General features: G+C 42.9%; 1 protein-coding gene across 1 annotated transcript in view; it reads left to right on the top strand.

Annotated features, from left to right (window-relative positions):
• VAMP2 (vesicle associated membrane protein 2) overlaps positions 1-27,250 on the top strand; it is a 53,104-nt gene that overhangs the window by 11,251 nt on the left and 14,603 nt on the right. Inside the window, exon 2 of the mRNA XM_064435900.1 lies at positions 23,430-23,547. Within this exon, the coding sequence (XP_064291970.1) occupies positions 23,430-23,547 (118 nt within the window). The remainder of the gene's footprint in view (positions 1-23,429; positions 23,548-27,250) is intronic.

Below are 27,250 nucleotides of genomic sequence, written 5' to 3'. Positions count from 1 at the left end.
GCTGAGTGAGGAGGACACAGGGACACACTGGCTGGGATGGCCAGAAATCACTCTGCCTCTGCTGTACACAGAATGAAATTACTGCTCTCTGCCTTCTGTCTGCAAAGCAGAACGAGGGGAAGAAGAAGAAAAAAGAACAGGACTTTGTTTATCTTCAGTTATTAAACATTGCCCAGGTAGTGGGGGCTTGTTTGGAGCTGGGAACTCCTTATAGGTACTGCCATACCCAAAGCAGGGTTCTTCTTGAGAATTCTTTACTTTTACTTGTGGTGTATTTTGTATTTCTAAATATCTATGTGGTTTTTTTAACATAGATTTTACATAGAACTTGCTCTTGGGCGTGTCCAGATAAAGGCTCAGGGTGCCTAGCTCAGAGATCACAAAGACAAGTTGACCTTACAGGATTAAGAGAAGATATTAACACTCCACAAGAAATGTGAGATTTGAGGTGAGAAGGTATTCAGCACAGGAACAAACACCTCTGCCCAGGAGCATGATGATGTTTTTTTTTTTCAAATTGCTGCTATTTATAATGACAGTTGCTTTGTGCAAATGTGTACAAAGAAAGCTCAATTCAGAATTTTCCATGAAGCAAGAGCTATTTTACATATGAGCATTATGATTTCAAGCATGTTCTGTTTGACAATTCAGTGTTTTGTTCCATCTTTAGAAATAAAGCCCTGAGAAGTTGGTGTTTTTTCTATGTGTGTGCATTAGGTGTCTTGTTTTGGGACTGGCAGTTTTTTGTTTGTTGTTCAGAATATCTACAGTTGAGAAGTTACTTGACAAATTTAAATGCTGGAATTTAACATTTTGTTTTTGGGGCCTCATCTCCACCTTTTTTTTTGGGGGGGGGGGGCCAGTCCACTGGGGGGGCTCTTGTCCAGTCTGGGATCTGGCTTTGCAGAGTTCTTGTTTCTTGTCAGGGGTGCTTTGCTGTACCCAGGATGTGCTGCTGGTGCTCACCCTCTCCATGTGGAGGGATCATTAGTAGCAAGTCTAATGGCAGCAAAGCAGAAACAATTATTTTAAGTTTGTGCCTACAGCATCAGAGAAATGGAGAATTTATTTCACAGAAGGAAATGGGTGGCCCCTGACTGCACAGGAACTGGCCCTGTTCATAGAAGAAGAAAATCCTGGGCTATAGTAATGCAGTACCATACTAGGGGGAAGAGGATGCATCCAGCACCTTTCTCTTTCCTATTTGTCCCCAGTCTGTCACATACACGTAAGTAAAATAAATTGATTCTTGCAACACGGGCAAGCTCAGCACTGCACAGATTTACACAATACAAACATTGACAAGTGAACCAAAGAAGCATTAAAATCTCCTTGGAAAACTAAGGCAAATGTAGCTGTATAGAATATATTTTATGGATTATTTTCCTTCGGAATAACAAATGTTGATCTGGGACTGACCTTTGAATAGCTTTGCTCTCCTGTAACGATTTTGCCTCACAAAACCTTCTGTAGAGTGAATTTGCTCCAGCAGTGTGTAAAAAATCTGTGTCTTTTAGAGTTTTCATCAGAGGCCACATCTTGTGTCATCAGGAATAAACCTTCCTGGCTTGGTTCTAAATTGAAATTTGAGTTCTTAAATGTTCGTAAATTGAAAAAAAAATAAATAAATTAAAAAGGCAGGGAAAAATAAGCATCATGCTGGGACAGCTGAACAGAACAGAGCCTGTGGACTGGGGAAAACATCTTCTGACTAGAAAAGATCTTTGAAGAGAGAAAATAAATTCCCTATGGAAAGATCAAAGCATATGAAGGTAATGGATTATGACAAGGTAAAAAAACACCTGGAGAAAATAGTTAGTTCAAACATAAAAGAGGGGAATAGGAAAGAGTATGTTTTTTTTGTAGAGATAAAGGGTTATTAGATAGCTGGCTAAGTACTTGAGATTATATGCTGTAGCTAAAGGGTTGTTAGAGGGAATTGGGACTTTTTTCCTGTCTGGTGCAGCCTCCACTTCTGTGGTGTCAAAATAACCTTGGAGCTGCAGTCCTAAATTCCTGCCCTATTGCAGTGCTAATACACCCTGCACTGCAAACAGATCCTGACAGACTGACAAGAGACTGACATAATTGTAATAATTCTTAAAAAGTCACTTTAATAGTCTGAGCAGGTCCTGCCTGGGTCAGAAACCTCATGGAGCTTATCCCAGAAAGAAAGGCAGAAATCTGTCTGTGAGCTGGGAGATGTTCATGGGTGAGGAGCTCTGGGAAAAAGCTGTGGTTCAGGTGGTGTCAGCAAAGGTCACCTGCCCTGCTGGAGGTGTCCCCGAGCCTCGGGCGCTGTCACAGCCCACAGGCAGGGGCTGAGCAGCAGGCAGGCCCCAAGGATCCCCTCCAGTGGGAGTCAGGCCTTTGGCATGGCCCCAGGAGCTGAGATCAGTGACTGCCCAAGGCTGGGGCTGAGCAGAGCTCACTGTCCCATTTCCATCCCCTCCTTCCCTGAGCCTCGGCACAAAGCACCAGTGCCAGGCTTTGTGCCAGGCTTCACCTGAGCCAGGAGCTTCAGCTGCCCTGAGTACAGAGTGCTGGATTTCCTGAGAGACACTCAGCCCCTCAGAGCCACCTGCTCGCCCCTCTGGTTTATTGCTCCAAACATTTGAGCATCCCCACAAAGCTGCTGGTGCTTTCCTTTATTGACAGTCCTGCCTAAACAACACTCAGTGCTCTTACAGCACCTGCTTGCCCTCTGTCTTGGGTCAGTTTCTCCTTTGCCTTTTCAGTTTTTAAGAAACAACCTGCCTCTCCTGTCTGTCTGTCTGTCTGCCTGCAGAAATTTATTTGGATGAAGGAGCACATTTGTACAGTGAGCCTAAGGAAGGCTCCCTGTAAGTTTATTTATGTGTGTCACCTCTGTGTTGATGGTCTGATGGAGAGCTAACAATACTGGGGTGCAGTTCCTCAGCACACCCCACTTAGTGCTGTGCCTGTGGCCATATGCTGTGGGAGGGGTGTTGTGACCAGATGGGGAGAGAGGGAGATGAAGGCCCTGGAAAATCCGAGCCTGGCTCCTCGTTAGCACTCCCTGTGCTTTGTGGGTGCTCCTCTGCTCTTCTAAGAAGTGCCTAAACTGATGTAGGATTTGTGGCTTCCAGCTCACAGGCAAATTGGAATGAAAAATATTTAACTAAATTAAAAATAAAATTCCAAGCCTTTCTTTTGGTTAGACAGTTTTACTTTAAACTAGCAATTTCCCCTTGTGTTAAAGCAAGAGCAACTGCAATCTCTCATCTGTCCCCATGACCAGAAGGAATTACATAAAGGAACAGATCTCAGTGGGTGCATGGTCCAGAAGGAATGGAGCAACATGAGTGCAAAATTCAGCCTTTAATAGCAAAGCACTGCTATCTTCTATTCTCTCAAGGTCTTGTTTAGTTTGGCAAAGTATAAACAAACCCCAAGCAGTTATGGGAAGTAGATGCAGCAGGACTGGGTTGGGTAGAACAAATGGTTTTGATGAAAGATGTTATTGCTCTGGAAATGAGAAGATTAACGAGACCTTGAGCTGAATATTTGATATTCAGAATTCTTGATATGCCAACAGAATTTCACAGGAGTAATTGGCCAGGGCCACAGAGTGACTGAGGCAGTATGTCAGAAACTGTTACACTATCGAAGCCTTTGCCAGCTCCCAGTGTGAGGCCATGCTGTTCCCACCTTTTCTGGGATGCTCTGTTATAGTCCTTCCTGTGTTATGAGAAAATTGTGCACTTTGTTGTGTCTAGCACCACTTTTTGGTTGTGTTTTTGGTTTTTCTTTTATTTTCTTTCTTTTTTTTTCTTTTTGTATAACCATGCTATCTTAGTTCACAGCTAAATTTAGATACCAGTCCTAAAATTTCAGTTTTCAACCTTTATTACCCTGGCACACCTGTACAGAGCAGCAGTCCCAGTGGCAGCCTTTGGCACAGTGTTCCTGCCAGGCCCAGAGCAACAGGTACCAGGGAGTGCTGCTCCCAAAGATGCAGTGACTCCTCCTCCTGCAGCTCTTCCACTTTCACTGAGTGGCTTTCCTTTTGGGTCAGTTTTTGTCACTTTTTGTCACTTTTACCATCAGTTGTGTCCGTGGCAGTGTGGAGGGTGGAAGGTGACAGCACACTCAGTGCTGCTGCAGGAGGTATCATAAAATACAAGGTGGGATAAAAGCAAGGATTAGCTGTGGACATATTGAAAAATCATCATTCCTTTCTCACATCGTTGTTCCACTGTGAACACATTTAGCCACCTTGGCTTTTTCTCTTCTCATATTTGGGAAGAAAACATATGGGATTAGAAAGTAACAGCAACTCAGTTTTCATCTGAGGAAGGAAATAGAGTGATTCATTCTGAAGCCATCAGCTCCAAGGGAGGAAGATGTGAATTATTAACAGCACATTTAAACATGACGGGTGCTGACACCTTCATCTCTTATTTTTACTGCCATGCATTTTCTCCACATGCAGTGAGAGAATTTACACTACAGGAACTGTGAATGGTTTCATGCTTCCTACCCATTTTTAGCTGCCTAATTTATGGAAAGCCATTACTAGGTGAGTCACTGCTTTCACAGGATTAGTGTGGCTGAGATAGAGCTTTGGGTGTTCCTTTCATTTCCATATTTGCTTGAAAGGAGCATCAGACCAACAGTAAAACTGTTATTGTTTGGTGTAAGAGGAGAGTTCAGAGTCTCTGCTCTCCTTGGTCATGTACAAATGCTGAGGAAATGCTCCCTGTCCCTACAATGAGCAAAATAAACAAGAGATTTTTATCTGCATTCTAGATACTCTGAGTCAGGGTGGCTCATTGCTCAGAACTTGTGCCTAACTAATGGGAATTCAGTAATTCCAAAGATTACAAACCAAGCAATACTGGGAATCTCACTATAAATCTCACTTTAAAGAATGAATTGCAGAAGCACATTTACTCTCTGGCTGATCTTGTTGAGAAGTAGACATTTACAAGTTAAAAATGTAAAGTGCAAGCCTTAGCCAGGGTAAGGGGTGAGGGTGAGGGTTTCCCCTCATAATAAATGAACTGTGGGGTGAAATACACTTGGGCTGTCTGGATTATGAATGTAACAGGAGAAAATGCAGTGTGCAATACTCAAGCACTGAATGAGGGACAGATTTCATAGCCAATACTCTTTGTAATAAATAACTCGGAAATATTTGTTCAATTTAGACAACAAACTCCAGCAGGCTTTTTACAATAGATAAAGTTTAAAGGAAATCCCAAATTGATTTTTGAAGCTAATTTACTCATCGGTAAACTTCTAAACGTGTTGCAAAAGGCACACGTTACTTATCTTTCACCCAATTACAAGCTCTGAAAAAAATCACAAAGCTCTTCATAACAGTGCTTGAAGACTGGTATTTTTGCTGGATAAATTCTGAGGCAGATCTTCAGCTGCTACAAAGAGAAGTGACTCTGAAGCCCCAGCTTTTCTTTTTTCCTAATGAAAGATCTCTTGTGTATGAGCTACCCACTTCTTTTTTCCCTAGGGATTTTAAGATGCTTAAGAGATTTTAAAAACCAATGGAAACAAGTGCAATAGTGACTGATGTCCATAAGGTTGGAAGACAATCAGTGATCAGTGGCTCATTAATGCTGAATTACAGAATCTAAAGATCCATCATGTTAATCAGTTGGTGTCTGTACATGTTTTCATGTGTACCCCCAAGTGTATGATTTGAAAGAGTTGTTAGAAAATTAATTCAAAATTAAACTCCTAAAACCTGTCATCAAACTGATCACAAGAGCATGCACTTGCCTACATATTAACCAATAAACATTCTTTGGCTCCTGTTTTACTGTGTGAGTCTGTGGTGGAAATGGAACTCCACTGGCATTGACTTCTGTAAGAAGAGCCAAAGTACTTGAGGATTTAGAATTGAATTGTTCCATTGTGCTTTTCCAGTAGGATCTTTCTTAATGCAAATGTGTTTGGACTACATATTCAGTGGCCATACGTCTGGATTTTCAGGCAAGCATTTTTAATTTTCTTCTGAACTGAGATCAGTATGAACATTAGTGGTGGCTTCTTTTATTTGTACTTTCAAATCACCCCACATTTTTCATGTTGTTTCATTCAGGGCAGCTGAGTGACTGAATGCAGAAGAATAACAGACCAATAGCATTCCTTGGAAGCCGAATGATTGCTGCTCATGTCTTACACCACTTTTACATAAAATGAACAGTGTCCTCCCCTGGGAGCGCTGGTGTGGCTGAGGTGTAAAACTGAGGAGCAAAAGCAACAGCAGAGGCTGAAAAGAGCTGCATGCAAGGGTTTTAAATGGTGCTGGCTTTGGGCAGCCTTTCCAAGGAAATGCAGTTTGTGTGACTGCCCTTTGTCCATCCTGCTAAACCTGATGGAGGGGTGAAAACCTCAGAGATGCAGATTCCAGATTCCTGGGGAAAATCAGTAGGCAGGTGGAAAATCAGTGGGCAGATGGAGGAGAGGCCCAGGGACTGCTGCCAGCTTAGGGGAGTGGGCAGGAGCAGCTCAGGAGCCTCTCCTGCTGTGTGCAGCTGTGCTGGGACCTCACCTCAGCTGTGCTGCTGCTCCCTGCAGGGGAGAGGCTGCAGCAGGGCTGGGGATGGGGCAGGAGCTGCAAGAATTGCAGGGGAGCAAGTCTGCAAGGTGGAACAGAGGTAAGCTAAAGGGGTTTGGTGGCTGGGGAGCAATGCAGCAATTTCAGGTATGTAGCCAGGCTTTACTGGTTTAGTTCCTCATGAAACAGTTCACAAGACAGCAACAAAGGTTCTTTTTGCTGACTAATATATCATAAAGCAGGGGATAAATGGAGGAATTCTCATTTTAGACCAGAGAAGGGACAAGGCTCAGTATCAATAACAGCTCCTAGGGGACCCTAACCACAAAAAAAGGCAGAAATTAATGCAAAGTGAAAAAGTGTGATAATATACCACGGGAGTTTGTTCTATAAATAAATAAGCCAGTGGATTATTTGTCCTGCTTTGATGCATTTCTTTTCCAAGCAAACCAACAAACCAATGATAATCAAATGAAAATATTCTTTCATTTGCACGCTGACTGTTGTCTCCATTGCAGCAGAGGAGGCTGAAGGGGTGAGATGGAGCTGCACCCACTGCTAAAAAGCCCCTTGGACATTGCCTGATGGACTTTGGATTTGTGACAGTAATACTTTACTATAATTGCTTTCTTAAGGAGATGTCAGGGTGCTGGAATTGCTGTCAGTTTTTCTGCATGAGTTAAACCAAAGATGTGTGATTCAGGCCTACTCACTGACAGAATGCTCTGAATTTACATGATTGGAAAGTTCTTCTGATTAAAAGCAAGTCATCAAGGCATTTCTCAGCAGGAAAATACTTGTGTCAGATCAGCCCCTTTCCCTCTGTGATGGGAGGACAGTAATCCTGCTGAATTCAAGCAAATCTCTGAACTACCTGCACAAACCATCAGGTGGAGAGTTACATAAAGTTTGTAAGTAATCCCTGATGTAAAACTCTGCATGTTCAAGATTGAAGGCTGAGTTGAAGTTCTTTCAAAACAAAACAACCAGAAAAACAAAAACAAAAAAAAAACAACAACAAAAAAAAAACACCACAAAAAAAAAAAAAACACCAAAAAAATCCAAAACAGACAAAAAACCCTCAAAAAACCCAAACAAAACACCAAAACAGCAACAAAAAACCCCAGTACAAAGTGGTACTACAAACTTCTGAAAAAGAATCTTTTTCAGAAAACTGGGCCATTCAAACCTATTGAATCCCATGAAATGTTAGTAAAAATCTTCATTTAAAATGTTTAGCAAAAGGTGTCAGAAGGTTCTTTCTCCTTCTGGAGCTGCTCAGGAAGGCTGTGTATGGAAGCAAGCTGCAGGTTCTCTGGAGAGTTCCCATAAAAAGTTGTTATGGGGTGTCAAAATATCAGAAACCATTTCCAAACTGTTCGTTTATGCTGGTTTGAAGCTCCTGGCAGTATTGCTGTAAATCCACCTGGGCACGGGGATTGCCCTTGATGCAACATGTGAGTGCAACAAAATCACTGCAACTCAAAAGAACTTGCATTGGCTGTTAAAAAGCTGTGATGCTGTGCAGTCACTTCTAATATTTCTAATATTTGTTCTAATATTTGTGAGGGCCTGATTCCTCAGGAGACTGACTGGGGGGAATTTGGGACAGCTTTATCCAGAGCAGGTCACAGCAGAATGCAAGAGAGGAGTGGGAAACTGGAGAGTTTTTCCATTGATAAAACAAGTTTTTGGATGCGATTTTTCTCCTCATGTTTGCTCCCCTTTGTGGGCACAGAGTAAAAGATAATTTGCTTTACCCCTGCTTGCTTGGATGGTGTTGGTGAGGCTGTGGGGATTATTGGCTCATTACTGGAAAGGGAATGCTGCTCTTTTCACTCCTAGAGGATCATGGTAGTGTTCAGTGACTGTATAAACAGTGTATGAGCAAAAGAAAACCTTCAAAATCAGCAACAGTCCAGAAGGTGAGATTGTTAACAAAATTAGGGTTTTTTTTTTTTTTGCAGGTTACAGATTACTTTTCATTTCCTTGAATAACCTGGATGTAGCAGTGTGGAGAGATTAGCATAATCACCAAATATATACTTCATCTGAATTCAATTTAGCAACTATTGATAAAAATCAAATCAATTCAGATAGAAATTGATTTTTTTTTCAAAGGAGCTGCAGCTTGGAACGCAGACTGAGGCCAAAATGCCATTAAATCCTGATTTATTGTGTTGTGTAGATAGATTATTTCACAGTTTAGTTTTTTAAGCCTCTACAAGTTTTTGAATTACAGCAGGGACTAATGTGTTGATGTTCAATTTTTAAAAATAGAAATTTAGCCTTCATTTAGCCATTTAAATTGATAACCCACTAATCCTAGATCATTGTGGCTTTGTTTGCTAGATTGGAGAACAGTCTAATGTCTGACATCTCCCTGAGCTCTGATGGTTTCTGGTTTTGAGGTACACATGCACTTATATCCATGATTACATATTTGTGGAATTACTTCAGGTTCTTAAGTAGCATAACAAACTCTTGTGCTAGTAACTTCTATGATTTTGAAGTGAATGCTTCACAGTTTATTATTTAACTTTTCAATTCAGAATTACCTATGATAGTCTGATAATCTAATTTTTTTTAAAAATAGTTTGAAAGTAATCTCTGGAAACTTCTATTCAGTGGATTACTCACAAGCTGTTGGTTGTTTTTACTTGTAACCTCATTGTAAAAATGGAAATGTGGTCTGTTCATCTAGGCTGGGCTAGTCCTGTTATTTTCTCCTCCATCTGAATGCTGGATTCTGACTTCAAAATCTATTTTCCCAATAACTCTGTAGTTTGTCTTTCTGATAACACTTTAATTTAAATAATTTAAATATTCACAGGCAGCAGGTCACAGACTGCAAATTTCAAATCCTGCTGGGGACAGGGACAGACAGGCAGGGGCAGCAAGCCTGGGTCAGTCTGGAGCACCACTCAGTCACCCCTGGAGACAAGGGGGTGGCCAAGGTGGCCTCTCCAGTCCTTTTTGGTATCAATTTTCTCTTTTTCATTATTATCCTAGGGGGAGAAGAAAAAAAAATTAAAACCTCATTCAGAAGGGAATTTTCTGCCAGAAACACTCCCAGTTATGTCAAAATCATACATTACACAATCTTAAAATCACGTAATCTTACATTGGGAACTGACTGACCTTGTATGGTTAGGTCCCAAAATTTTTACTGTTATTCCAAAGCCTAATGATTTCCTATTGCCATTTTAAAAAATCTAGTGTTTTTTTTACTATTCCAGTAGTAATCTATTGTTTAATTAACTTTAAGGTGCCTTATTGGTGTGAAATGCTTGCTGCCAGGTGTCAGCTGGGCATCTGCAGGGAGCAGTCCCTTCCTGGGCCAGCTCCATTGGTCTGAGAGAGTTCAAGGTGGGGCTGACAACTGGATCATTTTAAAACACTCCTCACCTGTGAAGTTTTGCTGCTTTCAGTGACCATGTTGGCTTTCTGGAAGCGCTGGGCTGAGCACTGGCAGGTGACTGTGAGCTCTGTACACAGAATATCAGCCACAGGGGAGTGACTCAGGCTCTGCAAACCTCCTGCTGCTCAGGAGCTGTTTGTGTGAGACCTGGGAAAGTCACGGGGAGGGGAGAAGGGCTGGGACAAGAGAGCTCCTGCCTGCCTGCACTGTGATGCCTCAGGATTTCAGCTTTTCTGTTTTTCAGATCCTGCACTGCATTAGTGCATAACTCCAAACTCCATACACAGTGTTAGTTACTGCCTTCACATTTTGGTCACACAAAACAAATCCTCTGGGCCTGGGAACCCAAGGACACCCTACAGCCTCAGGCCCCAAAAAGTACAAACAAAAGTGAATTGGGGGAGCAAACTGGGGGTAAATGACTTCATTAGCTGAAGCTGTAATTGGAGAATTAACCCCTGATATGTAAATGGATCAAACTTATAATTGTCTGAAAAACTGGTGCCCATTGCCCAGCTTGGGTGCAGGCCCTGGGAGCTGTGACTGCCCAGGGTGTGGCTGTTGAATGTGGATGTGACAGCCTGGTCAGAGAGTGAGAAAACCAGATAAGATTTCCCAGGATTACCCTGAGAGACTTTAAGGAGTTAAAAATAAACAATAATAGCTTATTATTAGAAACAACCTGCAGGTGTTATTTTCCTACTCTCTGTTTTCTTGTTTTTCTCCAAGATTATTTATAAGAAAAGCATCTTGTTAATTAACCAATCAAGTAAAACATATTAACTAAATAACCAATCAAATCCACCTAGATCAAAACAACTTATAAAAAAGAACAATTCCAAATATACAACACATTATACCAATCAGCCTTCTAGAAAGTCTTATAATTTCTTACTCAACAACAATTGAAGGCCTTCAATAAACACCCACTTTATTCTCTTAATCTGTCTAGCCTCTGTTCTAGGTAGCCACCTCCAGGCATCACAAGGAACTTGTGAATGAGGATATTATTTAACCATCTCATTGGGGAGAAATTTGTCTATTTCTTCACAAATTCATGAATTTCCATGTTCTGCCCCTCTATTGTCTGTGGTATCTAGGAAAGTTAGTCATGTGTGTGGGCCTTTATTGTGTGCATTTATTTACTTATTACCACTTTCCCTTTTAAAACATCTCTTGGTTACCTAGGGAACTGGCTCCAGCCCTGCACATTCCTTCCTCTGTTTGCTTGGCATTCGGTGTGCCAAATGGGGCCTTGGGGTGGCTGCCTAGAGCAGAGGCCAGACAAGGTTCAGAGAATAAAGTAGGAATTTATTAAAGCCCTTCAACAGCCACACCTTGGGCAGTCACAGCCTCCCAGAGGCCACACCTAAGCTGGACAATGGGCACCAGTTTTTCAGACAATTCTAAGTTTGGTCCATTTACATATCAGGGGTTAATTCTCCAATTACAGCTTCAGCTAATGAAGTCATTTACCCCCAGTTTGCTCCCCCAATTCACTTTTGTTTGTGCTTTTTGGGGCCTGAGGCTGTAGGGTGTCCTTGGATCTCAGGACCAGAGGAATTGTTGTCTGAGCAAAATGTGAAGGCAGTAACTAACACTGTGTATGGAGTTTGGAGTTATGCACTAATGCAGTGCAGGATCTGAGAAATAGAAAAGCTGAAATCCTTTAGGCATTCTAAAAGGCATCCCACATACAGGACTCCCAGTAGCACTGGGGGTCTGGAGCCCACACCACAGCACTGCCCCAGAGTGATGACTGCAGTGCACAAGGACACAGAAGCCAAAAAGGAATAGTAATAAAAAAGTAATAATTCTATCAGTGCATTGAAATACCTGCCTTTGTAGGTAGGCTGAATTCATTGTGGACAGGTGGGTGTAATTCCCAATAGGTAGCTGAGATAGCAGTAGAAAGTTATTTATTTTTATGGAAATAAAATGTGTTAATACCATTTACTTTTAAAGTGTGTATCTGTATCAGAATTGTAGTAGCAGCAGGTAAAACTTTGCCCTTCAAGGGATAGAAAGACTGAGAGAGCTTGAAGAGCAGCTTTGAGGGCAGGGAATGCCAACTATGGGAATGTTTCATTCATCTGACTTCTGCTTTATTTATATAAACAGGAGTTGATTGCAAATATGTTGTTTGTCCCAGGTATGATTGTCACCAGTTCTTGTCACTTGAATAACATGGACAGTTCAAATTTTTATTGGGTCTTTGACTTTTACAGCATAAATTTAAACTCTAATGTTCCTTCTCAATCCCGAGGAGTTTTTATTTTCAAAGAAGGACACGAGAAACAAGTGGTTACTTTTGAAGTATTGTAGAAGTAATTAACTTGCAAGAGGAATGGAAAGCAAAGTAGAAATGTTCCCTCAGCAGACAGGGAGGAGACTCTTTCCGTTTACCCAGAGAGCCCCAAGGGCTGCTTGGAGTGCTGCAACTCACTGGGGATTTTCAGGCATGAAAATGTTTGGGCATTTCCACAAATAGCAAAAGGCAGAGTCTGCAATGTAACAAACCTGGAAGATTCAACCAGAGTCAACTGGTCTCTACTGAATTAGTAGATGTTCATAGATGTACTGGGGAAGAAAAGCAGACTTGAAGTTCAGTTTCTGGACTGTGGCATTTTGCAGATGTTCACAGCACTGATCCACAGAGAGTGGCTGTGAGCTCCCGAAACCACACCAGGGTTCTGGAAATGGGATTTAAACGTGGTCTCTGTGTAAAGCAAGGAGGATCATTAAAAAAATCAGAGTTGGAGGGCAAGAGAGATGGTAAAATAAAGGTGGGAGCTTAGCCTAAGGAGAAACCACAAGGGTCTCGGGGATCCCATGAGGATGGGGAGCTCAGGAGAGGTGGCTGTAATGTTATAGACCAATCTTACTTAAAATATTTGAAGTTTCAATAAAGTTCATAATTTTCTGTATTTAATGAATTTACATTAGTTTACCAAATAATTTATTTGGCCGAATAACCTCAAAAATCTTTTTTAAAAGGTCTTTAAAGCTCTCGCTTTGTTTTATTCAAAATATTCTGTGTTTTTGGAGATTTTTTTTCATTCAATGAGAACTTCAAATGAGAAGTTACCCTTTATTGCTTTAATGTATTTCATTGGTTAAATGGAATCCAGTTTTAGGAATTGATGGATGTTGAAACTGGGAAGAAGGGACACTGTGTGAATACAACACTGTGGGAAGGTGCAGCCCCTGTGATAGGCACTTGCAAATGATAGCTGTGCTTCATGGGAGCTCTTCAGGAACTGAATGTGACATTTTGGGAGAAATGAGTGTGAGAGTTTGGCTCTCTGTACACATCCCTGTGCTGTTCTCTGACACTTGCACAGCCTGCTATTTAAGTAATGAATAGGTGGGCAAAATATTCACTGCAGTTTTCTTGGCCAGGTAGTTAGACAAGATTTAAACTTAACGAGCCTCCTGATAATTAAACTTTAATATGAGTAGAGGTGGTAATCACCCTGTGAAGTTTAGCTGTGATGAAACTGAAGAGCAGTGGCAAATACATAGGCTAGAAAAACTCCTCACTGCTGATGGAATTGTGACTTTCAGCTGTTTTGTTGTTTCTGGGACTTTAAAATCAAACAAACAAAAACCATGTTAAGAGTTGATTGACTTCTAAAATGCAGAAATTCTAAAATTCTTTTACTCTAAAATTTACTTCTAAATCAGCAATCCTGGGAAGTGATGTAAAGGAAAATGGGAAGCCCCAAAACCTCCTGGGTTTTAATCTGAATCTCTTAAAAGACAGGCAGAAAAACCATCCCTCACTCTTAAGAAAACACTGCTTGGAAGCAAGGAAAGCGTATCAAGCTCAGCCCTGCTCTGAGAGCCCTCCTTGCTGTGCCAGAGTTCCCTTTCCCTGGCTGCAGCCCCTGAGTCAGGGAGCAGGGGGTGCTGAGCCTGCCCTGCCCAGCTGCCCTGGCACTGCCCGGGCTGAGCCCACGGACCTGGGCATGGCGTGCTGTCCCTGCTCTGCACGAGGGGCACCGCCGCGGGGACACATCGCAGACGGGAGCTTGGCAGGGACAGAGACCCGTGACACCTGTGACACCTGTGACACCCGTGACACCTGTGACACCTGCCACTGTGCAGGGGACACCCGTGACACCTGGGACACCCGTGACACCTGTGACACCTGCCACTGTGCAGGGGACACTTGTGACACCTGTAAATGTGCAGGTTACACCTCTCACGGTACAGATGACCCCTGTGACACCTGTCACTGCACAGGTGACACCTGTCACTGTACAGGGGACATTTATGACACCTCTCACTGTACAGGTGACCCCTGTGACACCTGCCACTGCACAGGTGACACATAGCTTTGCTTAGAGCCCAGCTGTGTCCTCTGGGACTGCTCTGGAGCTGCTCCTTCCAGCTTTGTGAGTCGGGAATGTCTGCCAGACCACACCAGGGTGTTCAGCCTCACTGGGCTTCTTCAAATCTGCTCCAGCCTTAGAGTCCTGAATTTTGGAAACGTTTCTCTAGCAACATGTTTGCTATTTATGTCTTTGCCCTATAGTTTGTTATCGAAGCAGATTGCATTTCTTAGCTTCCAGTAAGAAATGGCAGCAATGGCAGTGACTCATTTATTGTTTTATTCTTGCTTTGTTTCAGATGTGTCTCACCAAGGCTCTGAGTAAAGCTTTGTTCTGTTAGGCTTCCTCTCTCTCACAGCCTGCTCTGCTTTGGTGATTTATGCTATAATCCAGCGTTGTGTGTTTGCAATCAGCTTTTTCTTTCCCTAATTTCACATCAGTAACTTAGGGCAAGGAAAAGAAAGGCTTTGTGTTATCCAGGACTTATTTCTTTATTTTACTTTTATTTGTCCAGTGTTATCCAGGATTTGACCTCTCTGTCATATCTCATGTTTTGCTTTGTTGAGGTTTTGTCACTGTAGCTGAGGGGGGTTGTGTGTTCTTATGCCCAGTAAAATCATTTTCCTTTTTATAAACTAAAATTCCTTTAATAAAGTTTTCTAGGGACAAAAGTGCACTTCTTTCTGTAATGTTCAGTCTTTGAGTTCTTTTGACAGGGTGTAACCTCTGTGTGCAGGACAGAGCTGGAGGTACTGAAGTACCACAGGGATTTAAGGGCCACTGCAGCTCAAATGAACCACACTAAAAAACTGATGGAGCCAATGGAGCACAAGGAACTTTGGTAAAAGAAAATTCTGGTAATTTTTTGGAACTGTGCATTCATTTACATACACTAGATTTCATCTCTATTGAAGTAGTAACTGTTTTGACAGAAAATTAGATCACAGACCTGATCTTTGTGCCAGTTTCATTGCCTTTAGCCCACTATCACCCAGATAATTTAAAGTTAACAAAATGAAAGGCATAAAAAATTAAAAAGGAAAACAAAGAAGTTTGTGTTCTTTCAGCTGGTGAAGAGAAACTATTACAGGAGCCTGAAACCTGCCAATTCTGAAAGAATTGTAAGAATTGTAAGAATTAATAGAAGGTGGAATCAATACTATCTCGGAGCTGGAGATAACACTTCCTTCTGAAAGCTGACTTTAGTGTAATACAGTGTTTTGGTGCTCTTCTCTGTAGACACTGCACTGAAGATAGATTTTAGTTATTCACTGTTACGAACATATCGCAGAAATTATTTTCCATATGTTTTACTAAACAAATTTCTGAGTGCAGCCTGATGCAAATTAAGCAAATTATAAATTTAAGCAAGCAAAATGTAGAAAACCATAAATTACATTTGTCTCTCTTTACAATATAATGTTAATATCTGCATAAATATTAGGAGAAAGATTTTTTATTATTACTTATACCTGTATTTGCTTTCATTCTCTAATGAAACTAAATCTCATTTACTATAAAAATTACAACTAGTTTTGTGCCAGCCAATGAGAATTAATCCTTTTCTAAGAAAAAACACATAGTATGGGACTAAAATTGGCTGAAGTCAGGGGTCAGTCTGTGGAAATTACCACAAAAGGAGATTTACTTTAGAGCTGGTTTGGGGTTTTTTCAGTGCTCTGCATGTACGTGCATAAATCTGCAGATGTGAAGATGGGACTGGTCAAGTGGGGTCTAAAGGCAGGGCTTAAAGTTCCCCATCAGTAACCTGCATTAATTCTGTACTGCTGAACCATGTGGACAGAGATTGAGAGCTGCCTTGTTATTGTATTCAGCAGCAAAGTGTCCAGAAATTGAAGTGTTTCTAAATTAATACGACATTTTAGATGTTAGAAATGAAGATGTGACAAATAAAAATATTTCTCTGTTCTTGGTACGAAAGAAAACTCAAGAACCTGACAGCCATAACACAGATAGCAAATACTGTTTATGAAAAAAAAAATCAAGGTGCAGGTATGTAAATCCAAGGGCTTAAAACGATGAAAGAATGTTCTTTAAAATATCACTGTAGATCAAAATTTCCTCTAATCCTTAAAGTTAGTAAGCAACATTCATTTGGCTTGAGTAGAAGATACTGGAGAAGATAAATCAGTCGGTCATTACTAACCTAACAAGTGTTGCTCAAATTAAAGATGATGTCTTAGGGTTCCTCTCCTTTTCCTCTGTGTGCGTATTTAATACACCAGATGGTTAATGCAGTCATAATAAACTAGTGGGAATATTTAATTAAATGTGTTCCCAGGACATTAAATGCAGAGTATTATCCTTTGGCTGGTGATCAGAGTAAATATTTGGTAATAAGGGAGAGTCCTTGTAGAATATTGTTGGTACTACATGAAAAGCACATTTGAGAACAGAGCTGTGTTCAAAGCAGAACTTTCTTCCCAAAATGCAGACATCTCAAATGCTAATTCATTTATACCTGGGGTTTTGTTCTACCACCAATTCACTATTACTCATTACACAGTTATTACAAGTAGCATGAGGAATAATTTGAAACTTGGTAGTCCTGGAATGGAATTAGTCTAAGTTTGCAGCTATTTACTTGTCAACAGTCACATTTTTACTGAATATTGAAGGGCTCAGATAGAAAAAAAGGACAATGAAGAGCAAATTTCTGTTCATCCAGTGATGCTTCCCTTGGAAGTGAAAGGAGCCTCTTTGCTCTTGTTGGGGGCTAATTCTAGAGATCTCAGAGGGCTGAAAATATCTTTCTGTAGTCTGGAAATCCCTGCAGCCACAGTCTGCAGATGGCCACTAGCCCAGCAGTGATATTCCTCTATCAGTCAGCTATTATCTCCCCAGCCTAACCAGTTTCATGATATCATGGCTTTCTTTACTCCCATTGAGCAGATTTTTTTTGTTGTTGTTGTTCCCCTGCTGAAGTGAGACGAGTAGAATGAAAACAAACTGAAACCTAGCTTATTAAAACAGGCTGGCTAGTAACTGGAGGGGGAAAGATGAAATACATACAGTTAGTGGGCTGCTGAACTGAAAAGCAAATTACCCCACTGAGAGCATCTCAGAAGTGGGAGGAGATGGTCTCCAGCCAGGACTGTCTTTTGGAGAGTCCTCTCACCCTGCAGGCAGAGAACATCATTACCTGCTTGTAAGAGGGATGAGAGCCTGAAGAACACTTAATTTTATGGGGTGCTAGAAGTCTCTCTGCCCCTCTCCTGACAGAATTAGTGTGTGTTTTTCAATGAGTAACAGGACCTGCCATTTTTGACACTATCCCATTTCACTCTGGGAAAACAAACAAACAAAAAAAAAGGTGGCAAGTGCTGGGGTGGATAATTAATGTCTCTTTTCTGGACACAAGGAGAAACATGACTGTCTTCCCACAACTGTGGTGGGCCCATGCTGCTGTTAAGTTTGTTCAGCTCAGGACTTGAGCCTGAAGGCTCAGAATCTTAAGGAGTTTAAATATGAATCCTTTGAGAGGTGACACCTTGTGGCATTCACATTCTCTGAAAAAATTCCTTCACCCAGGGTTTTTCTCTTGGGAAGCTGAAAAGCAGTGAGAGGCTTCAGAGAAAAGGAAAACAGTTCTTATCTCATTTGCTTCTCCTGTGTTGTGCTCATGTGGAATGTGGTTGGAGATTGTTTACCCGCAGGTGATTGTTCCATTGGATTCTGCTGGGAGTTGTTTTCACTCTTTGGCCAATCAGGGCCAGGCTGTGTCAGGCCTCTGGAGAGAGTCATGAGTTTTCATTGTTTTCTTTTTAGCCTTCTGTAAGTATCTTTTCTGTTTTCTTTAGTATAGTATAGTATTCTTTAATATAATATAGTATAATAAAGTAATAAATTAGCCTTCTGAGAACATGGAATCAGATTCATCATTCCTGCCTTCGTTGGGCTCTCTGATTGCAGTAACACCTGAATAGAGGAGCACAGAATTTGAGTCTGCTCTGTTTCTCAGACTGGGTTTTGTTAGGGTTGTGCCAAACCTCACATGGCCACACTGATTGGTAAAAAAGCTTTTTTAGCTAGGCTTGGCTAAACTGAGCTCATGCAGAAATAAAATCCCATGTGGGATTAACATATCAGATTGCCACAAAACTGGAAACCTGCAAATTCCTCCAGGATTCTGAAATCTCCAGGCACAGTCAGTATAAGTCCCTCCCTGCAAACTATCAGTGGAAAAATTGGTTTAGCTGTTACTGCGTAGGAATAAACAAGGCAAGCCCAAAACCAACAGCAAACCCCCAGGGCTATTGAGCTTCTTTATTCCCTTAGAGACCCTCGTCACTCAAAGCTTCCCAGTGCATCCCAATTCCCAGATGAACATTCCCTGCACCAGGGACAATGTCAGATGGGTTTGTTTCTGCAGCTGCTCCTTGGGCCAGAATCTTCACTGACATGCACTAAAATAGTGTATAAATGTGCATTTGTAGCTAATTTTAATAATTGTTTTAGAGTTAAATCTCAAGAGTACAAAGCTATGGCAGAGTTCTGATTTATTTTGCAGTTGAACAAGGGGTGTTTGTGGTGTATTTTCCAAATGCCTTTGAAACCACAGACTGTCAGACTCTGCTCCCACAGCAAAGCCCAGATGGGTGGGTGTCTTTTGAAGGGGTCCACATGGAAAAAGTGTCTTAAATATGTGTAAGTTATAGCAGTAAATATGTACTACACAAATATCACACCTGAACAGTTAAAAAAATTAAAAAGGGAAGAGAGGCAGTGCAATTTTGTTTTATTTGAACAATAGGGAAATGGTTTGAGGGAAAGAGGACTCAGACAGGGGTTCTTCAAAAATTCCTTTCATTTTTGGTAGGGATCATGAATCAGATCTGCTGCACTGATGCACACTCAGTGCCCCTCCCCTGAGCTCTGGCCGCTGACACCCCCTGAAGCTGTCTGATGTGATTCTCACTTCCCATGTGCACAGCTTCAGCTGTGTTTCTCACTGTTTAAATAGAAAATAACTCCTGCTGCTAGAAATAGGTTGTGAGCTCTGACTGGAGTCAGAGTTGGGCAGGAGCAGGAGGAGGACAGTGGAGAGCTGGGCTGCTCTGCCCCAGCCTTTCTGTGCCGTGGAGAAGCCCCTCCATCCCGCTGTACCTGTTCCCAGCCATGTGTGGGATAACAGCTTTCCTTAGCTTAGAGCAGTGTTGTGAGGATAAAGACTTTGAAGGATTAGGTCCTGTAGTTGGAGGCTTTGAAAAGCACTTTGGATGAGTAAAAGAAGATGCTGAAAGCAGCCTTGGAGGTCCTCATGTGAACTGTACCAAGGCACAGTGGTGGCCTTGCATCCTCCTGGTATTTGCCTCTCCCTTCCCTAGCCTGATTAAGGGGAAAAATTCTGCTGTGTAGCTCACACATATGAACAAAACTGAAAGTGTGTGTCAGATGGTTTCCCAAAATATTAGACACACAATCATCCTTAATGCTTTTTCAGCCAGTGCTGAAATGCAGAACAGTAACACTGGATATCTCCAATTCTCTTTCAATTAGGAGTTGCAGCTGCCTTTGACTGTCAGATCTAAACTGGAAGTTGCTTCCAAAACATCTCAGTGAGATGACAAATCTCTCAGTCATGAATTTGACCCACCAGTTTCAGGCCCAACTGGAAGAGCTGAGGATGTCTGAGTCAGCTGAGACCATTTTGCTGAATCACTCAGAAAGTCCCTGGACCTTTCTTCCAAGGTGGCTGCAAACACAGAGCCTGCAGTGCTCTCAGTCTGCTGGGCTGCTCCTGTGCTGCCTGATCCAAATCTCTGGTGCTCTGATGGCACAGGGTGGCTGCCATTTAAGAGTATTTGCTAGGTATTTGTACCATTTTTCACCAACAATAACAGAATTTTGTTCCTCTTTCAAAATTAATTTGACTTGTTCTTGGGAATGGCAGTTCTTAGCACCAATGGCAATTTTTTTTCTTTTCATAAAAAAAGTACACAAGTCTGATGGCTAGGGGCCTAATGATGGAGCTTTCATATGGATTTTGCATTCTTTGTAGCTCCCCAAAATCATGCCAGACCATGAGAAATTATACTTTAAAGTTGTGATGCTTCATGTATTTCAAAAGGAAGCTTCTACAACATAGAGCTAATATTTTTGCATAAATTTCTTTGAATAACACTTCTGAGAAATTATAAGCTGATAAGACATGGTACAGAGGCAATAATAGAAGAATTATGTAAATGCAGGAAGAATGATGTAAATGTAGGCTGGACTTCAATTCCAGAATTTTTGCTCTGTGATATCGCAGAGAATGTCTGTGCTTTCAAGTGATGCAGGCCTTCAGCTCCCTTCTTTACCAGAAAGCTTGGGTTAGATTTTAGGTCATTAATTAAGTATGTTGATTATGAGCTTGCTGTGCCTGAGCATAAAGATTGTCACCTCTCTTTGGTGGTTGCAGTAACTCCTGCTGGATGTCAGGGCAAGTGTAAAAACACCCATCCTTCCCCTCAACTCCTGCCTTGTGCAGGGAGCAGAGAAGCCCCAGAAAATGCAGCTGAAACCAAATTAGATGGCAGCAAGAATGCTGGAAGAGAACAACCTTGAAAGTGTCTACTGTATGTCAAGTCATTTTAAGGACAGCTTGGGAGCTGCAGAAAGAAGATGGGAATTACTAGGCAGAAAAGGTGCATGGCAGAGCTCCAAATCTGGAGATATCTCGTAGCTCTGACCAAGAACTTCACTGAATTTATAAGCTCTGCTTACAGCAAAACATGTGGCAAGGAAAAACTCTTCTCACATACTCCTCTTCTGTAGTCTCTGGGATTCCAACAGTGCATAACTCAGGAGAAGAGCTCTCCTGATGTTTGTAGTAGTGACACAGTGTTTCCACAGGAAAAAATCTGCTTTTGTGATTGGGAAAATGCCTGTTTACTTCCTTAACTGCAAAGAAGTTTTACAATTTTAATTTTAGCTCTGTTGTTGTTGTACCAAGGATCTCCTTTGAGGCTGTTGATGCTCCAGGGAGATCTTGTTTTGAGTTGTGTGTGATATACATTATAGTCAGATTCTGATCCTTTGTGACGACTCAGAATAAATCCTGTTGGGATGCTGGCCCGTGGCCATCAATGGAGTGCTTCCTTGGCAGGTGGCAGCAGCCTCTGTTTTTCATGTTTGTAGTAGTGGCCTTGAGGTCCTCAAAGGATAAGCAAGTAGGATGGTTCAATTTGTGCTCTTTCAGCTGAAGCTTGCTAATGGCATTGCCACCCCCAGCTGGAGAGTGAGGCGTGAGCCACAGCAGCGCTGCAGCTCTGCACACAGCTGCTCCTTCTCTGGGAGCTTCTGGGGGCCAGCGCTGCCCACAGGGACCTCAGCCCCCAGGCAAAGCTGTCAAACTGAAGTTTGCAGCTGAAGGCACCTTTGGGGAGCTAACTTCAGTGCCCCCAGGCATTTTGACAGTGTATTAATGAGGCCATAATTCCAGCAGCATTAATCAGAGCCCAGGATGTAGAAGGGAATGATTCACAGAGAAACACTGTGTTCTCTCAGTCTGTCACTGTGGGAAGGCATTGGTAATGCATGAGTGGGATTTGTGATATTTTTCAGTTGACATGCTCAGGGATTTCCTCTGCAGCTTGAGGAATGTTTTATTTCCCTGTGGGGAGCAGTGAGAGGGGTCCCTTGGAAAAGGAGGTTTCACAGGGTAGAGAGTGGGTGTGAGGGATGACTGGCTGAAGCTCAGGGACCCTGCTCAGGCTGGTGGGTGATTTTTCTGCACAAACTCTCACTCTGAGGCAGAGCAGGTCTGCTGTTGTGTTTTCAGGACGCTCTGTTTTGTGCTTTGTTCCAAGCAGGCTGGAGCAAGGCAGTGCTGAAGGTGAGGAGCTGCTGTGCAGAAGGTCAGGGCTCTGCTCACAGCAGTGCTGCCAGTGCTCCTCCAGGGGCTGTGGATGTGCTGAAGCCCCTGGTGGGACTTTGGGGACCAGGACTGGGGAGGGTCAGCTTTACTGGTGCCAGAGATGACTGACCCCTCGCTGTGTGCAGTTCTCAGCCCCCCTTCCTCCTCTGTTTCTCTCTCCTCTCTCCTGTTTGTGATGGATGTGATCTCCTGTTTCTGATTGTTTCTTTCTTTCTCTTTGCTTTGTGAGGTGCAAACACGAGGAGGAGGGCAGTGCTTCACTCAGCACACTGAAGGGGTCACAGTCCATCTCCTTTATTGTCTACCTTGTATAATGAAATATATAATATATAATATAATAGTATTATGTAGTATATATCTCATTAGCACAGAGTACCTAGATCACAGTGGGTTTCCTTGGTGGGACATAAGCTCTGTCCTGATAGTTAGGCCTGTGATCAGTTTGGCCTTGGCCTAACTTAGGGTAGATAATCTGAACTGTTTGCCATTTTAAAAAGCAGCAAGGGAGGTGGAAGAGTTTGATAAAGTCCCATCAAGAAACAGTGTAAAAACTGATTGTGGTATGAGAAGGAATGGTGTGAGAAGTAGATTGGTAGAAAATTTTCAAAACTTGGCAGAAGGCTCACGTAGCATGCCTCTGTATACAAACCTTGAGATAAGAAATGCTGAATTAGAAATGCCATGGAATAGGACAGAAATTGTTGAGAGAGAAATGGAACTAGAAACAAGTTTCAGAGGACGGCCTTACAAAAAAAACTGGGTACTTTGGGGAAATAGAACTATGAAAGATGCATTGTAGTGGGACCCACGAGCGGAAATTTTAAATTATTGGCTTTAAGGCACCTACAGCATGGTGTGGCTAAAAGTTGATAGGCCAAGAAAGGCTTACAGTGTTTTGTAATTAAAAAATAGTTGGCTTCTGATTGTGGTGGAGTGAATTGTAACATCTGTATTTTCTCACCATTCCCATGAGATTGAAAATGGAATAAAAGTGTTTAAAATGCCTCTCAGTTGCCCCATCTCTGGGTCAGAAAATAGTATTGTCTGACAGAATGGAACAGTTGGGTTGTGATCCAGGAATGGAAAACAGTGATTGAAACAATGGAAAAGGTATTTGAAGAAGAAGAAGGTACTTTGAAACTTCAAAAGTTCTTTGAAGAGAAAGGTACTTTTTACGAGTTCCAGAAAAGGGGTCGTGAACAAGTCAGGATGGTTTGGTCACTCTGGTTCTCTGTTCTGCCCTAGGTCTGTTCCACCATCTGCCCAGGGTCCTGCAGGGGCTGCAGGGGCTGCAGGGCCCCCCCCTGCCACCAACGTGTCCAGCAACAAGAGGCTGCAGCAGACACAAGCCCAGGTGGACGAGGTGAGTGCCCAGCACAAGGTGCAGCTGGGCTTGCTTCCCCTTGTGCAGCTCCTGCCCATCTGGAGGCACTGGGTCCAGGACATGGCATTTACCAGAGGAGGCAGACAGCAAAGAGAGATCCTGGATACAAACATCCCTGCACCAGGAGCAGCTCTGCAGATTGAATGTGGGCATTGCTGCCAGGTCAGGAATTCCTCCCAGCCCTACTGCTTAGGAGGAGATGTCATAGTGGAAGCAGCCCTTTAGTGTGTTCAGCACTCCTAAAGGTTAGATGCTAATTTCTCAGACTGTTTCACAGAGACAGAAGACCAGCAGCTTCTCCCAGATAGATTAAAACCACCAGAACTGAGCCATGAGGGCGGCGTTCATTAGCAAGAGCTCTATTGATTAATCATCCCAATTTATTCCCAAAGGAAGGCACCCACACATGACGTCATAGCAGCATCTTTAACAAATCCCCACTCTTTTCTTGATCTTGGGGGACCATGTGCCTGTTTCAGCTTGGATTCTTACATTCTTGTAATGCCAGGGTCCCTGCAGCTGCTCTGGGAATGGGCACAGTGAGCACACCACTGCCCTGGGTGTGCCAGGAGGACAGCAGCAGCTGTGGCATCCTTACACACCTGCTGTGTGCATGTGTGTGCTGGCTACTGAGGAAAGAATATTGCTAAACCCCTCCAAAGGCTGAAGTAACTCACTGCTTACTGTCTGTGGTGAAGTGCACAGAGCTTGTGTGATTCTTAAATGCCAATTTGATAAAATACACATTAGAAAATATGTACTTCCATGCCTAAAGGCCTCTATTTTCAAAAGCTTTGGGCACGCTTTAAAGATAGTAGAGAGGACCTCAAAATAAGCAATTGAAATGCATTTCTTAAGATGAGTTAAATGCACCTGTCAAAATGGGCTTTGTCTTTTTGAGAAGCTTTTCTTTGTTGAAAATCTGGAACAGTGACTTTCTGGTCTTCCCATTGTTGGTGCTCAGATGAGTTCACAACACCCTCTGGCTGCAGAAATGTCTAGACTAGGTTCTGTCTTCATTTCCTCTTCCAGGGGAAAGGAATGTTACATTTTAACTTTTGTCTTTGGTCAGAATAATGAAATCAACTTCTTGTCCTGAACATGTTACATCATGAAGGTCCTGTAATTGTTTATATGAATGACAGCAAAAGTAACTGTCCTTAAAAGATGATAAAAATTGCCTTTATTATCTTAAAATGAGTGATGCCTGTCAGATAGATAGGGCTCTTCAAGCAGATCAGTAGAGATGGCATCAGTGAGGGTAGTAAACCTCTGCTTTGTGTTTAAGATACTCTGTATTCTGACTCTGTTCACTCAGACCCATGAAAATCCATGGGTCATGATGCCATGATGGTTTTTTTTTTTACTTGTTCTTTTTATATACCTTTTATGTGTTCTCAGTGCCCTTAACGTGTATATTTGTAATTTTTTTAACTTAATATCTTAACGTAGTCCTGATATTTTGCTAGGCCAGAAGGCCAAACATCTTAAAAGCCTTACAGCTGGGGACTGGAAAGCTTCATGCTATCTCAAGATACCAGGGTCCCTTCTAAAACATATCTTATAAACTAAAATTAGGCCCCTCTGGGGGGGGAATACTTTAGAATAGGGAGATGTCAGGCCATTCATTTAACCCTCTCATTGAGGCATCTTTGTTAGATATGCTGATTTGCAAGGTCTATACATTTATATGCATGATCTGCTGTGTGTGTGCATTTTGGCATATTGCACCTCGATGAATTGTTGTACTGATGCCTTGGAGGGGCTGCCTGGAACAGAGGCCAGACAAGGTTCAGAGAATAAAGTGGCTATTTATTAAAGCCCTTCAACAGCCACACCCTGGGCAGTCACAGCCTCCCAGGGGCCACACCCAAGCTGGACAACGGGCTCCAGTTTTTCAGACAATTACAAGTTTGATCCATTTACGCATCAGGGGTTAATCCTACGATTACAGCTTCAGCTAAGGAAGTCATTTATCCCCAGTTTGCTTGCTCCAATTCACTTTTGTTTGTGCTTTTTGGGGCCTGAGGCAGTGAGGTGTCCTTGAGTTTCAGACCTGGAGAGGAACTGTTGTGTCTGAAGGGAGAGCAGCAGCTGACAGGATCGGAAAAATAGAAAAGCTAAAATCCTGAGGCTTCGCTACCACAAAGCCACTCATTAAACACCGCAGTGAAAGGCCTTTTCTTGCTGTTCGCCCGAGCCGCGGCCGGCCCTGTGGCGGCCCTGCTGCAGTCTGTGGGCCCGCAGGGGGCAGCAGAGCCCGGGCCCGGCGCCGCCGCCGCTGAGGGGCTGGGGCTGCCCGCGGCTGTCCCTGCTGCTCCTGGGGCTGCCCGCGGGTGTCCCTGCTGCTCCTGGGGCTGCCCGCGGGTGTCCCTGCTGCTCCTGGGGCTGCCCGCGGCTGTCCCTGCTGCTCCTGGGCTGGGCTGGGGCTGCCCGCGGGTGTCCCTGCTGCTCCTGGGCTGGGCTGGGGCTGGGGCTGCCCGCGGGTGTCCCTGCTGCTCCTGGGGCTGCCCGCGGGTGTCCCTGCTGCTCCTGGGCTGGGCTGGGGCTGCCCGCGGCTGTTCCTGCTGCTCCTGGGGCTGCCCGCGGCTGTTCCTGCTGCTCCTGGGGCTGCCCGCGGGTGTCCCTGCTGCTCCTGGGGCTGCCCGCGGGTGTCCCTGCTGCTCCTGGGCTGGGCTGGGGCTGCCCGCGGCTGTCCCTGCTGCTCCTGGGGCTGCCCGCGGCTGTTCCTGCTGCTCCTGGGGCTGCCCCTTCCTCGGCACATTGTACAGCTCCTGGGCTGGGCTGCCCGCGGCTGTTCCTGCTGCTCTCCTGGGCTGCCCGCGGGTGTTCCCTCCCTCTGCTCCTCTCCTGGGGCTGCCCCTTCCTCTGCACATCGTCCAGCTCCCTTGCTGAGGCCCAGGCAGCATCTATCCGTTCGACAAAAATGAAATCTCACCGGGGCAAGTGTTCACTGCAGGCAGGTTGGAGTCGGTAAGTAGTTCTGGGGAAACAAGCAAACAAACAAACAAACACAAAACAAAAAGCCAAAACAATTTTTTTAAAAAAACCCAAAAAACGAACAAACAAAAAACTGCCAGCAAAACTAAAAAAAAAAAAAAAAAAAAACCACAAAAAACCAACCCCCCCAAAAAAACCCACCAAAAAACCACAAAAAAACCCCAACAAAAACAAAAAAAACCCCCCACCCCCAAAAAACCCCCCAAAACAAAAACAAGCTAAAAAAAGAAAAAGAAGGAAAAAAAAAAACCCAACCAACCCAAAACCCCCTAAAAAACAACGAAAAACCAACCAACCACCCAAAATTAAACAAACAAAAAAAAAAAAATCAAGCAAACAAATAAACCCACAAACAAAAAACCCTGAGCAAAACCCCCAAAAAGCTAAGAGAATGGATAAGAAGTAGTATTTTGTTTCAGCATTTTCAAATAGTTTATAATTTTCACTACAAATCATTGTAGCAAGATAAATTTCAACTAATTACTAGCAGAGAAATGAATAATTTTTTTTTAAAATTAGCATTGTTTTATATGAAGTTAACTGCTTGGAAAGTTTTTGGTTTGGAAAAGAAAGTAAGAAAATTTGGATTGACCAAAATGTTTCATTTTGGTTTAGGTTTGGTAGACAAATGAAACAATTCTTTTGAGCCCTTCTGCCAGTCAAAGATTCTTTCACTACCAAT

This window comes from Passer domesticus, chromosome 11 (genome assembly GCF_036417665.1).
Source record: "Passer domesticus isolate bPasDom1 chromosome 11, bPasDom1.hap1, whole genome shotgun sequence".
Lineage (NCBI taxonomy): Eukaryota > Metazoa > Chordata > Aves > Passeriformes > Passeridae > Passer > Passer domesticus.
Note: the sequence above shows the minus strand (reverse complement) of the source record. Positions and strands in the feature narration are given on the sequence as shown.